The 14,880-nt window shown below is 33.5% G+C and overlaps 1 protein-coding gene across 1 annotated transcript; it reads right to left on the bottom strand.

The window, feature by feature from the left end:
* Positions 1-575: 575 nt before the first annotated feature.
* Positions 576-4,639, bottom strand: LOC143619396 (putative sodium/metabolite cotransporter BASS2, chloroplastic). The gene is made up of 7 exons (XM_077091337.1): positions 4,208-4,639; positions 3,369-3,509; positions 3,116-3,271; positions 2,747-2,868; positions 1,842-1,994; positions 1,621-1,681; positions 576-819 (listed from the first exon to the last, which is right to left on the bottom strand). The coding sequence occupies exons 1-7, from the start codon at positions 4,637-4,639 to the stop codon at positions 652-654; spliced, it is 1,233 nt and encodes a 410-aa protein (XP_076947452.1). The 3' UTR covers positions 576-651.
* Positions 4,640-14,880: the final 10,241 nt, after the last annotated feature.

The raw sequence follows: 14,880 nt of genomic DNA, 5'->3' as shown, positions 1-14,880 counted from the left end.
CATTTCAATCTTCTTCCATAATTAACAACTCACCAACCCCCAATGCACATTAGCATCCACAAACGCAACACAAACATTAAAGACACCTATCGTAAGTTATAAAGAACCTAACGAAAAAATGAAAGTGAGTGAAAGGGTTTGTTTCCCCTTTTCATTCGCTTTTTAAAGTCAAATAACGTTTATGCATTTTATTCATAAGGCGCCTAAGATGACACGGTGTTGATCATGTGAAGAAGCCGGCTCTCGTTGTTTCTCCTGGGTAGTTTTTCACCGGAATCCATGAAGTGAATCCTGTTTTATGTGGAGAATGAAGTTCCCCTCCTCTATTCTATTTTTTGAGAAAATGGGGAACATCACCATCTGCTTTTGGTCAAATGGTGCAGATATACAATCTCAAATTAACTAACACTGTAAACAAAATATCCATAGTGGGTTGACGTGCCTTTAAAAAACACATTAAAATAAAATTGGATATTTATTTTAGATGCAAAGATGATCAAGTGGCCTTTAAGTTAATTAAATAGTTATACCTCAATGGCTTCATAAAATAAACCAGGAAGGAAACAAACAAACAAACAAACGTACCCAGTAGCATCCCACTCATACTTACACTAAAAAAATAGGGATGAAAATGACACAAAACCTCCATAGTCAATGTTTAGAGGTATCAGAAGGATCAACACCTCTCCAAAAGAAGGCCAATGTGCTACCCATTATGTTCATTATCACAGCCGAAACCGCGGGCGGTAATGCAACCATGCCTGAGCTGAAATGTGATGCTGCTAAAACCACACCCAACGATGAATTCTGCATTCCAACCTGAAACAAAACTTTATCTTATCACCAACCAACTATAAAAGTTTGCTTTGTTATTTCCGCATGGATTTGACAAACAAGCAGATTGGATAACAGGTCAAAATAAGTAGCAAAAAGTACATCTTTTTAGAACTAAGGAAATGATTCGTTAGACTTGGAACATGAATCATCGTGTTGCATCACTCATCATGTTTATGGGTGGCAATTGTGCTGTGAGTCATTCTTTAAAAATCGATTGATTTGGGCCACCTCAAATTAGCCAACGGGTCAACTATTTTAGTAATAACTTTATATACATTTTGATTATAATGTTTACATATAGCATAAAATATATATTTGTAAGTTATTTATATCATAACTTTATATATAGTAATAACTAATTTGTAAATAGATATTTAATATATTAAATGAAACTTATCGAGTCTACTCGAGCTCGAGAACTGAAGCTGTACTCGAGCTTGTTTTTTAAACAAGCTTATAGGTCAAGCTTATATAAGCTCGGCTCCGTTCAAGCTTTTAGCGAATTGGTCTCGAGTAGCTTTGACTCGTTACACCCCTAGTCCAGGACAGAAACAACGGCCGGCTTGGATGTAAAAGCAAGCCTTAGCTTTGATACCATGTAAACAGACTGAATTATTATTTATTATTATTAAACTACTGATAACTATAATTAACAATGAAAGGCGTTATGGGTCAAAATTGGAAAACGGATAAAACATGTAATTGAGAGTCACTTCTTTTTATAACGAATGAAAAATGGGCTGTGGATTGGGTTTACTTGTGGAACCTCAAAAGTATTATTACCTCAATGGATACAGCTCGGCGTTGTGGCTCTTTGAATCCAGCTAGAGTTGCTGCTATATACCTGCAGGAACACATTTTATTTATCAAAATAAAGAATAATAATGAGTGTTATTATTATTATTATTACTATTACTTTTACCTTTGAATATTACTTTTATTTATAACAAAGTGAACCAAACAACCTCTGAGTGTTAAAAAGATATATAAATAAATAAACTTACCCCACAAAGAAACCTGCAAAATTAAGTAACAGGACCGAAAGCACAACCATTCCCATTTCACTTGAGAAAAAGGCTCGAAGGGGAGAAATATCCGATGATATAGATGTGAGAGCTATCAATGACTTCAGACGACCCACGTTTTCAGAGAATACACTTAGAAATAATGAGTCAAAGAAAACAACAATTACGTTCTGAGATATTAGCATATATATGTAAAAACTATAGGTGTCAAGTTCACTAGTTACAAGGAAATGGGTCCATTCGACTTTTTATTTTATTGATAGCGGGTCAAACGTACAAAATCAGCTAAAAGTGAAATGAATTAAAGTCACTTAACGTGTACTCAAAAGCTTAAAATATCCCAAATCATTTTATTTTAAAGAAATTAGAGTTGAGTTCGTTTTTCGTCCTTGTGGATTGGCCACTTTAACCAGTTCAGTGCAAAGCTGAGAACTTGTAACCCTTTTCATCACTGTGGTAATTATTAGAGAGGAGAGCACGCTGGTGTTTTGATGGTTAGGAATCAATTTGGTATTTTTATTTTATTATTATTATTATTATTTATTGTTTTTTTAATAAAAAGGGTACTTTGGTCATTTATGATAACTAACAGAAAAAATCCAACAGAGTTGGTGCCAGGGAAGATAATGGTTAAAAATGAAACTACAGTGACGAAAAGGGATAAAAACTCTCCATTTTCGAGTAAACTGATTAAAATGGCCAAACCACGTACAAAAAAACAAACTTAAATAAATAATTATCTTGCTTTTATAATTTTGGTAATCATACTAAAGACATTATGTACTTACAAAATACAAAAAAAAAAAGGACCAAAAGTGTTGACTGGTCAAACCCATTTTGACCCATTACCTAATTTACTGCTCTATCCCCTTTAGTAAAGCTACCTGCAAGCCAATAGGGATGAGGCCAAGACAGCAAATAGTGGCGCAAAAGGCAGCGCGGTTTTCACAGCCCAAGGAAAGGTGCTCTGCAAATAAGAACCCGCCAGAACGGGTGCAACAACGACCTGAAAGTTGCAAATAAAGACACATACTTAAATTTTGAAGTCAAAACATATTGATTCTAAAATAAAATTTGATAAACGCCTTATCAGTAAAGTATACCATCATTTCTTGGTTCATTACACTTCCTATTTTCCTCAGAATTTTAAAAGCATACGCCAATATTTATAAAAACTGCAAATGGCTGCTGACTATTTTATCTATTTGACTTTAGAGACATTCGGTCAACAGAAAACCCTGTTGCAAAATTACCTGCATGGTGCTGATGGAAAGTTTGATGGCATCAATATGAACATAAGTTCCCGCCAAAACCTTGGTCAAAAGAGGAGTAAGAAACACTGCTCCAAGAGTACTACAAACCGTCATTACAATAGATAACGGCACATCTCCTTGAGCAATCAAGGTCACCTGAAACACTATAACACGAGAACATAAACGAGTGTGCCTAAGAAAATTTTTAATTTGTTTTTTTAAAAGAAAATTGAAAGCGAAAAAGAATACTTACCACATTAGAGGCGGTTCCTCCGGGACAATAAGCAAGTAAGATTAAACCAACTGAAAGAGATGGTGAGAGGCCCAACGATTTGCTTATTAAAAATCCAAAAGCCGGCATTATTGTGTATTGTGCCCCACATCCAAAAATTATCTACAAACAGTTAAGGTTATGCGACAGATGAGTTTTAGTAACTTGACTTAAGTATTTTCTACACTTTATATAGAACGATGCATAATGAAAGAGTGATAAAATGTCGCAATCAGTAAAAAATCTAAAAGTACAAAGATATAAGTATTAGATTTGGATCCCATCCAATCTGTAGATATCACACAATTTCAAAGTTTACACACAAATACGTGCAAGACAAGTTAAACACACTTATTTAAACACAATTAAAATAAAGGGATTCAATACTATGAAATATAATAAAAATGGTTAAACCGGTCGAATTCAATTCGGTTAGACACATTTATTGCATTTCAACCACTACCTTATATTTGTAAAACTTCTAAAACTAGAAAAATTTACGATTTATTTCGTTCTACATGTTCTTGCAACAAACTTTGTTCTGCGTGTTTGTGTGTGTGTTTGTCCGTATTCTAAACAGCATTATTTGTTTCAAGATTTTACTAAAATGACCAAACAAACAAGCTACCCAAACACAGAAATTCAATCATAAATTCATAATCCATCCATCTTACAACATTAATACTCTGACCATTTAAGGTCAATCTGTTATGTATGCAGTTCAATGTTATCATAATCTTTATTGCAACATATCACCAACAACTTGTTACACTAAACTTGAAGCCCAAACTTTATGATTTCAAGATTCCATAACAACTTACAGAAAGAGGCCTTTGCATTAACAAGTTGAGCAAATCTTTGACCTCCAAAGTGAGCCCCATAGCCAGCATAATAAACCCTAGTGAATAGCTATAAGAAGTGGGTCCTCTTTCAACAAACCAAGAAAAAGTTGCAGGCTTTAAGCATGCAACAACACCTCCAAGTGTGACATACACAGGATAAAAGCTTGCTAAAGTTGACAGCAATGTTTCCCATTTGGGAGTTGCAGTTTCACCAGGATTTTGTTGAGTTGATCTTGGAGGTTGGTTTTGAGGGTTTTCAAAGATGGGTATTGGTCTAATTGCAGAGACTGTTGATCTTGGAAAGTGATTTTGAAAGATGGGATTTGTGGGTTTGATTGCAAAGTTGGATCTTGAATGGTGATTTTGGTGGGTTTGGAGAGTGAGAGCAGAGGAGCAGAGAGGGAGTGACATGGTGGTCATGTGATCTTCAGGGTGGATTTTGACTTGTGATGGCTTTAAACAAGGTATTGTTTAGCACATTTTTCTATTTTAAAGGGTTGTGTGGGGACCCCAAGCACCCCATGATACGTCGCGTATAGGGTTATATGCGCTTTACCGGAGGTTGTACAACTTAGGCCTAGCAGTTATAGGTTGTCAAATCACACTATGTACGTGTCCCATATAAAGCTATACGAACGTATTGGGCCTTTGAATTATTGGAGCCTAGCTCCCCCTCCCTTTCCCTCTTTTCTCTTTTCTTTTTAATATTATATATATACATACATTGCGATTGTTCTCATTATTCGAACATACACACAACAAATATTTTGTAGCTTGCACACAATGTCGTGGTTCAACAATTTATTTCCAGAGTCGAACGAGGAGGAGCCGGGTTACGCCGTTAACGATCAGCCTAGCACGTCGTGGTTACCGGACTTTGACCAGGTTTTGTTTTATATTTATTTAGTATGAAGTCGTTAGTTGTTTTTTAACTAAGAAAAGTCACATTACTGTTTTCTTAGGAGTATGTCGGCTATGATATTCAGCTTGAACAACCTTACGCTCAGCCTAGCTTGTTGGGCTTACCAAATTTAAACCAGCTTTCGTTATATATATTTATTCAGTTATGAAGTTGTTAGTTGCATTTTTAACTAAGACATGCTACATTACGTTTTGTTAGGAGCAAATCGGTTATTATATTCAACCTGAACAGTTTTACGATCACCCTAGCTCGTCGGGCATACCAAATTTGAACCAGGTTTCTTAAATATATTTATTTAGTATTAGTATTAAAATATTATTATTATTAAAATATTATTATTGTGTTATTATTATTATATTAATATTATTATTATGAATATTATGATTATTATTAAAATAATATTTTTTATTATTAAAATATTATTTTTTCTATTATAATTACTATTAAAATATTATTATTATTATTACTACTACTACTACTACTAATTTATATATGTTAGGAGTATTTCGTGTCGGATTATGGAGGTCAGTTACCTGGTGTTTATGATAGTCAGCCGTCGTACCAGTCACCTGTTTTGGAGTCGGATTATGGAGGTCAGTCTTCTTCTTCGTACCAACCGTTTTACGGAACCCAGTCTTTGTACCACGGGGGAAACAAGCATGATGAGCAGCATCATGATACCGGGTTAAACACAAATGACGAAGATGATTACGACGATGACTACATACGAGGCGACAGTTTCATATAAAACAAATGATCTAAGACACCGTGTGTTTTTTTTAAGTTAATATTATTTGTTTGTACATTTAATACATAGCGTAAAACTGTTTTAGATTTCTGAGACCCGCAAGGTGTTGGAGCAATGGGTCAAAAATAGAGGACGGGAGCATGGGTGTGTTATTATGGTCAAACGGTCAAGGAAAAACAGCGTTGACCTTGCATGCAATCGTGGAGGGGAACCGAAAATAAAGTCCACGATCAGACGTACCGGCATTATCAAAAAATGTTGTCCATTTAAATTCCTACGCAGGTACGACTCGAGGGGTGCATGTTGGAGGCTTGAAGTGGTAAACGAGACATACAACTACGATCCCGTTGAATTTGAGGAAGGGTACGCGGAGATGAGAAAGATGACCATTGAAGAACTGGATCTGGTTACGACGTTATACCGGAACGGTGTTGAGCCCCTTCAAATCCAAGCTGCCGTAGCCGGACAGTTTTGTAACACCCCTGCTAAAGCGGAAACGCCTGAGTGTGACATACAGATTGCTCAAACACACGTGACACTATTAGGTGACTATAATAACATTACTTCATTTAAATCTTCATGTAACACAAGTTTATCAAATAATACAAGTTGTAACAAATAAATAAACAAATGATAGGTTGTTCTTTGAATATCCTATAGGCATGCTATGTGTCTTCTAACGTTCACCCTCGTATCTTTACACCTGTAACATATGTATAAAATAAAGTCAGCTATGAGCATCGCTGGTGAGATTCCCACAGTTTGATATAATACGTAAAAATCATACAATTCATGGACAAGTGATAAACGAGCAAGTAAAGTCCTTTCCAGTTGGTATCAACCAACGCACTCGGGTAATCGCGCAGTAAGGTCCTTTCTAGTTGGTAACAACCAATGTACTTGGATAATGAGGCCCTTTTTCACTCGATACAAATGGACCTGAGTGCAAAGGGAGGCGTATGATCATACTTATTGAGGCTACCACATGCAAGTAATTTCGAGCAAGTAATCAAGTAACACACAAATCCATATAGTGAATTGTAGTTTGTAATCGAAATCGTAATACTTGAATTTGTAATAGATACATATGCTACCCCAAAATATAAAAACATTTAAAAAGGGGCTGTGAGAAACTCATCTCGAATGCGAAGGTAAACTTGTAATAAAAGCCGATAGCACAACAATGAAACCGAAGTGATCGAAAATGCGTTTAAGGAATCCGAAACGTTTGAACTTCTCGAACTATAAATAAATACAAATATTTAAAGACTAACTGACGGAATTGATGAAAACAATAATTTTGATAAAGGGATTTTAATATATATATATATATATATATATATATATATATATAGGGTAAGGTTAAAATGAAAAACCATTTGAGTTGTGAAAACCCGCGAAAACCCTATGTAACATCGTTTTTTTTTTGTTACATGTAATATATGTTGTAACATTTAATACAAAACATCGAAACATCAAAAAAAAAATGTTTTGCTATTTTTTAACATTTTTTTACTAATTTTTATATATGTTTTCAGGAGAGTGAAAAAGTTATATGTATATTTACATTTTTTATTCACTTTAATTGTGGACCACAAGATTTAAATATTAATTAAAAACATGTGGTTGAGAATGGGTTTCTAGAGTTTTCATAACTCAAGTGGATTTTCATTTTATACTTAGCCTATATATATATATATATATATATATATATATATATATATGAATTTTTAGCTTTTTAGGGAAAATTATAATATAATATTATATCTGAGTTTAACGAAATTTTAGCGATGTTTATGATTTAAGTTATAATTTTTAACACTAATATGAGAGTTACGATATTATAATGTACGTTTTAAATAGAAATATACCCCGAAGACTGATTATGCTAACGAATTAATATTTAACGGATTAATGATTAGTGACATATAGGATAACGTCATAACATTAAATTTTTATTTCAGCTAATAACTTATCATTAATATGAGGATCTTTATTCTACGAACCGCTGGTTTTAACGTTCTATTTTTATTTCTTTAAAACAACTATTTTAGTGTATTTTAAAGGTATCGGACGAAATTAAAAAGTTGACGTAGCGAATGATTAATAAAGTTTTAAATCGGGTTTTATGAACTTGACAAACGAACAAGTTGGTTTTTAGGTGGAAAATGATAGAATATAATAATTAACTAAAAAAAATAATTTTATTTGATTTGAAAAAGGTTTTTAATCATTTTTTAAATGATGAATAAATGGTTTAAAAAGAATGTACATTAAACGCGCTGACTCGGGTCTTGAGTTTCAAATCCAAGTGAACAACCAGTAGACTAGCTTGACAATTTGTTTGAGAAGCAGAAACAAAAATGTAAAAACCAATAACCAGAGTTCATCTTCCCCATGAAAAACCCTAATGATTCAAATCGATTAAGCTTGTTTATGTTTGAGCAAATCAAGTTAGGGTTTTTGTTTAACAGGTTAACGAGATGCAAAACCATAGCTTAATTACCTTGTGAGGTGACGGAAAGGTGGTGAACGACGAGTGGCCGGAGACGAAATTGACCGAACGATTTGAGTGATATTGAGTGTGTTTTAGTTTAATTAGATGATTTCAGCAAGTTTAGATGACGAATTACGTTCTCTTTATACTAGATTTTGGAGCGTATACTCGTTAATTCGTGGTTATGAAATTGAATGAACTCCTACGAGGTCACAGGATTGTTTTACGATATGGTCGTCTAAAGGTGTTAGGCTAAATTTATGGGTCAAAGGGCAAGATTTGAGGTGGTTAAAGAGTTGGTCGGATGTGTTTGCGCCGCCGCCGGCGGTGTTGCCGGAAATACGAGGAAAGAGGGGGGGGGGGTCTGGGTTGGTTTATTATATTATAATATAATTTAAATACATTTACATTTTAGCCCCTTGAAGTTTACTTTAATATTCAAACAGAAAATAATAAGTTAATATTACGTTTTGAACCTTGGGCTTTTGAATGATTATAAACTTGATTAAATTATATATAATTTGAGTTGTTTATATATTATACCCATAAAGTTACGATTGCTTAACTTTATTAAACACTTTAAATCCTGGAGGTTCGTGAATATGAATAAAATGTAAAGGAATCGAACAAACGATAAACATAACTCATCTTGAATATAATATAAATGATGAATAATGAACAAGAATACACGTATCGGGACACTTTAACGAATTCAATAAAAATAGACGAATACAGAATGCATTAAACGAAACTTGAGATATATATATATACACACATATATATATATAATATATATAAACAAAGCCGAAAAATTAAAAATGGGTCGGGTTTTCGGGTTTGGAAAGTAACGAATGTTACAGGATTCACAACTTTTAGAAATTTCATCCCGAAATTAAAATAAAAACAAAATTTCAAAAGAAATCAACTAATACAAGGAGTTGTTAAAATGTTTTAATAATTTTACAAACACATAGTTAAATAAAAACAATAACGTCGATCTTTGAATGACCCGAAAGACGCTACAAATGGGAATATGGCAAGGACACTTATATATAGGATGTACCAGCGGCATATCCACCATGCCCTTATCATATTTCATTTGTCCCGTCTTTCACAATCATTCCAGGTTTCGAGTTATTGCATATAACATACTTATTATGTCTTCCATGCGAGGACTTGGATAATTATGTGTCAACCCATAATTACCTTTATCGTCGGATGGTCCACATATCCGTCCCATTGTGTGGGTTTAAAATATAATAAGTCCTTATGTGAAAACTTTAGAATTCAAGAACGATGAACTATATAGATCAAAATTTAAAATATAGAAACCAATCCTTAAGGTCAAAGATAAGCGAGAATATGAAATCATTGAAGTTTTAAAGATACAAACGATGCTTACCAAACAAAATGCGTGAAACTCTTGACCGGTGTGAAATAATTTGAGTAACTGATGACATCAATTGAAATCATGAACATGAAATAATAAAGTTGAAAATAACATGTTAAGTAGACGCAACATTGAGCTACAAAATGTAAACACGTAAGTCGATAAGCATTGGGTCCGAGAACAATAACGAAACTTTAATAAAAGAAGCAAGTAAATTCTTGGGGCCAATAATGACTTGATAAACAAATGAAAATATCAACGTGAATAAGGGCAACATTTGAGATTAATAATAACAAAATAAATAATCGCAACTTTGAGATCAAAGTAAAACATTGGTCTCAAATTGATAAAACATCGAGAACAAAATAATTGAAACTTCAAGATCAATTAAGACATTGGTCTCAAATTGGTAAAATATTGAGATCAAGAATAACAAAATGATTCGAATAAAACATTGAGTGGAAGTAGAACAAAATAATCAAAACAATTCTTGTAACAATAATAAGCTTAGCATGTGTATGAACATGCTCATAGTCTCAACTTCCACTAAACGATTACGTTTATGGGAAATTGGTTATAGATCATGAGATTGAAATAACAAAGTAAACCGACTCAAAATGCACTATCTATGAGAATAGTTCACTAATTAACGAATAACCAAACTTAATATTAACTTCGTAAACAATCTTCGAAAAAAATCGATACATGGAATTATTTCGATAATGTCCAAACAGTTTAATATATATAACAATAGATCTATATGAAAAGAAAGAAATAAAAACAAAAGGTAGCTTGCGATGCTTGTCTTCTCGAGGATGGATTGTGGTATGAAGGTTGCTATAGGGGCGATGTCATAATTCATTAATCGAAACTCGTTAGTGTTGACAAAAAAAGGAAAAGAAATGTTTGTTAGGATTCTTTCAAGTTTGTGAAAAATCGATTGTAAAAAAATGAGGTGCTTTAATAACTCAAAGATAAGTTATAATGATAATAGTTTGCATAAAAAAATATCCTTAGCTAGTGTTAAAGCTTAGAAAGCTTCGTAAAACTTTTAATGTAAAAGATCATTATGTTGGGCGGCGCCTTATGAAAGCATTATGGGAAATCGTCAATTAAAATGACTCGTTGAAGATAAAACTCTTATAGTGAAAATATAATAGCCCCACGGGCTTTAGGACTTGTTTGAAGTACGTGGTTTTGGTTTATTGGAAGATTTCGGTTAAACTTGGTAAAATATTGTAATAATGATAGTAGTATAATGATTAATTAATTAAATAATAATAATAATAACAATATGGGTAATAACCCATTTAGTTGAAATTTTCTATAAGAGAAAAAAAATATTTTGATTATACTTTGTATAATGAAATATTTTTGTGAATATATATGGATATATATTTATTAATTGACTATTTCAAATAATCGAGATTTGAAATTTTACATAAAAGACGTTTATAAGGGAAATAAATGTGGAAAATTTATTTATAAAAAAAAATAATAAACATGGTTGATGAGTTGAAAAGATTAAGCATTGACACAAAAAACGAATAAACTTTTAAGACTACACGGAGCGCGGGGTAAGTTATCGCATAGCGGAACCGAGCTAGGTTTTTCAGCGTCTTGCGGGTGTGCTCGGGTTCTACAATTGAAGCGAGTTTGAAGTACGAGCATAAGGTAAGGCAAAAGATGTGATGAAGGGTTTGGTAACAGGTCAGGGGATAATTATGTAGTGCTGAATATGTAAAGTCGCGAGACAAAAGTTGATGAGTTGACCGAACTTAGCACCATTTGTGAACATTTCCACATCGCGGTAGTAGATTGAGGGATCGTCTGTGTTATACAAAGAGTGGGTTCTCGTGTAAATATCTTGGTTGGGTTGGGTTTGAGTATACAAGAGTTAGGTTGGGTTTGGATTTACTTAGGTATAGCTTTAAGGTTTGAATGTATTATTGTGGTTGGTAATGAGTCTCTGTTTGACGTGGTCGGGATTGCGATGGTCAATTGTTTGATAGTTTAGGTTGTCGTTTTGTTGTTTGAGTTTCGAGGGTAACGTCGAGGAAAGCGAGAAGACATGCTACGAAGCGTGAAGAATTTACGTGACATGGAACATAAATATGAAATTCGTATAAAAAATAAAAAGAAACTTTTACATAAAAGATTCCTAAAATTGGAATCCATCTATAAGTATGTTAATAAATAAATAAATAAGTAAAATCGAATGAAACAAGATTTGAAATCGAAATCGAAGTGATCATGAGTCAGTACTGATCTCGTAAAATTTTCAAAGAAAAATATATCAAATTTTGAAATAAAACGCGCAATTAGTGCAAACCTAATATGAGTAATGAAATCGAATTGAAAATCGAGTGTTTATATACCACCATAACTTTTCAAATTTTCAATTAAAACCATAATAATAAACGAATTATATAAAGAAAACGAATTGAAAGTAGACAATTCATGCATCACCATGACTTTTCGAATTCTCAATTTTAAAACACATGAGAAAATGAGTATTGAAAATCGACTATTCACGTATCACCATGACTTTTCAAATTTTCAATTTTAAACCCAAAACAGTAAATGAATATATAAATAAAGGAAATGAATTGAAATTTGATGATTCATGTATCACCATGACCTTTCGAATTATAACAAATAAAGGAAATGGGTTGAAACTCGACAATTCGTGTAATAGCACAACTTTTAGAAATTTCTATGAATATATAAACTTAGAAAACGAATTAAAACTCGACTATTCACATAACACAATGACTTTTCAAAACCGAACTATGAACAATTAAGTCTTTGAAATCACACGTTGTATAAATTATCATAACTTGTATGTTCCAATAAAAATAAAATTGCGTAATCAAACCGAACCGAAAATTGGGTATTTATGTATCACCACGACTTGACAGACTTTTAGTTAAAACACATTGTAAAACATTGAGGGTCAGAGTCACACGTTGCATGAACCACCATGACTTGTGTGACATCCTAGGGAGTGCAACCATATCCTTATCACAAAGGGGACATTGTCTTTAAGAAGATAAAATATTGGAACACCTAATTTGAAAATTGCTTGAAATTGCTTTTCAGAAAATTTGTTTTAGGCCTAAGCCTTGGACTTGTGTGTGTGTACTTGTGTTCCATGAGATGTCAATGAAAACAGCAGTATAGTAATACAGTAACTGTAAGTGCGTTTAAACAATCAAGTAAAGGCTCACATAATTTTTATCATGCAACCTAAACAGTTAACTAACAAACTATAGCTACATAGAACACTATGTCTAATGTCCTATCTTATAGCCACGGATCTGATACCAATCTATAACACCCCGGCTAAAGCGGAAACGCCTGAGTGTGACGTACAGATTTCTTAAACACACGTGACACTATTAGGTGACCATAATAACTTTCATTTAAATCTTCATGTAACACAAGTTTATCAAATAATACAAGTTGTAACAAATAAATAAACAAACGATAAGTTGTTCTTTAAATATCCTATAGGCATGCTATGTGTCTTCTAACTTTCACCCTCGTATCTTTAGACCTATAACATATGTATAAAATAAAGTCAGCTATGAGCATAGATGGTGAGATTCCCACAGTTAGAAGACACGAGCAAGTAATGTAACACCCACAAAATCTCGGTCCAAATTTGACAATTTTATAAAGTTAAAGGACTAAAAATATTAGTAAGATAAGTAATGGGAACACATGAGATAAAAGGAAACAAGAGTACAATATGATAAGGAATAAGGAAAACTCCATCCCACATGGAAAGTGGGAAAGAAATGAAATCAATTTATAAGGAAGGAATTTTGCATGGTAATGTCCTTGTGTAGCTAACCACTCTCACTAGTCCTAGCGAAGGGTGCGAAGCACCCGACGCGCACACGCACGGACTCGGACTCGGGCGATGGGCGTAATGTGGCGTTTTGATGGCGCACTTTGCGCTTTTCACGCTCGCATCACCGCGAGCCGCATAAAGGCCGCCTTAATATTTTGGATAGTTTAAGGATTGAAAATGAAAATCTGAAATTTTGCATCTTCGCGCGACGCGAAGAATCAGGCTTCAGAATCTTCGCGCTACGCGAAAGACAAAATAGTTAAACCGACTTTGAGCATCTTCGCGCGACGCGAAGTAGCAGGATCTGAATTCTTCGCGCGACGCGAAGTTGTACTTTTGCATGCGTGACACTTGGGGACACGTGGCAGCACGAGGAGACACGTGGCAACCCTATAGCAACTTCGCGCGGCGCGAACCACCATACCTTGCATCTTCGCGCGGCGCGAAGATGTCCAAAATCAAGTATAAATAGAATGGGTCACGGCACATTTCAAATCACAAAAATCACATCACACACACATTTTACCTCGGTTTTCGTACCATAACCCGGACATATCAGACGAGTTAGCTGTCTAGAAGTACGTGCAAGTAGGAGTACTGCCCATGTGAATTTTAAAGTAAGCAAGCCATACGAGGTAGGGGTTCTGCCCATTTATTTTATTTTATTTTATATGGCTTAGGCCATAGTCGAGGGTATAGTCTATACTTTGATCAGATAATAATTGAAATGAGCTTTCATAAGATAAGATTATGGATAAAATATTATTCTTTATTATATATAAAGATATTTCTTATGAAAAAAGAAATTGGAAATATACGTTTCTTCATGATAAAGAAACGTAGTATATATATGTTTTATAAAAAGAAATTGATATCAAGGTAAAGGTTATGCAAATAGACTAAAGGTCTAAAGCTAGATTTAGATCTAGTTATTTATGGAGTATTATTCTCGTACTATAGGTTCGGGATAAAGATCGAGCATTTATCCGTGAGATACATTGATTATATCAAAAGGTGAATACGTCCAACCTTTTTATACTATGAATGTTTTATGACGTGAATATGTCTATGTATTGTCTTTTTAAAAGATATTTACTCTTTAGAATATGGAGGATTATCCATATGTAAAGAGTTAGAAAAGATTTTATATGAGAGTCGGTATGAATCCTCTATGTTTATGAAATGTTAACTCTTATAAACTATGGAATGTTATCCATATGTAAAAGAGTTATGAAA

This window comes from Bidens hawaiensis, unplaced genomic scaffold (genome assembly GCF_021521415.1).
Source record: "Bidens hawaiensis isolate Kalapana, Puna unplaced genomic scaffold, B.hawaiensis_p1.1 tig00002438_1, whole genome shotgun sequence".
NCBI classification, from domain to species: domain Eukaryota; kingdom Viridiplantae; phylum Streptophyta; class Magnoliopsida; order Asterales; family Asteraceae; genus Bidens; species Bidens hawaiensis.
Note: the sequence above shows the minus strand (reverse complement) of the source record. Positions and strands in the feature narration are given on the sequence as shown.

What these genes read in the sequence shown, in the direction of transcription:
- LOC143619396 (XM_077091337.1), bottom strand. Translation starts at nt 4,639, where the DNA reads ATGTCACTCCCTCTCTGCTCCTCTGCTCTCACTCTCCAAACCCACCAA. An exon ending in TTTCCATCAGCACCATGCAG is followed by an intron (nt 2,869 to 3,115) that starts GTAATTTTGCAA and finishes TGCAACTTTCAG; the next exon opens with GTCGTTGTTGCACCCGTTCT. An exon ending in TCATCCCTATTGGCTTGCAG is followed by an intron (nt 1,995 to 2,746) that starts GTAGCTTTACTA and finishes ATTATTTCTAAG; the next exon opens with TGTATTCTCTGAAAACGTGG.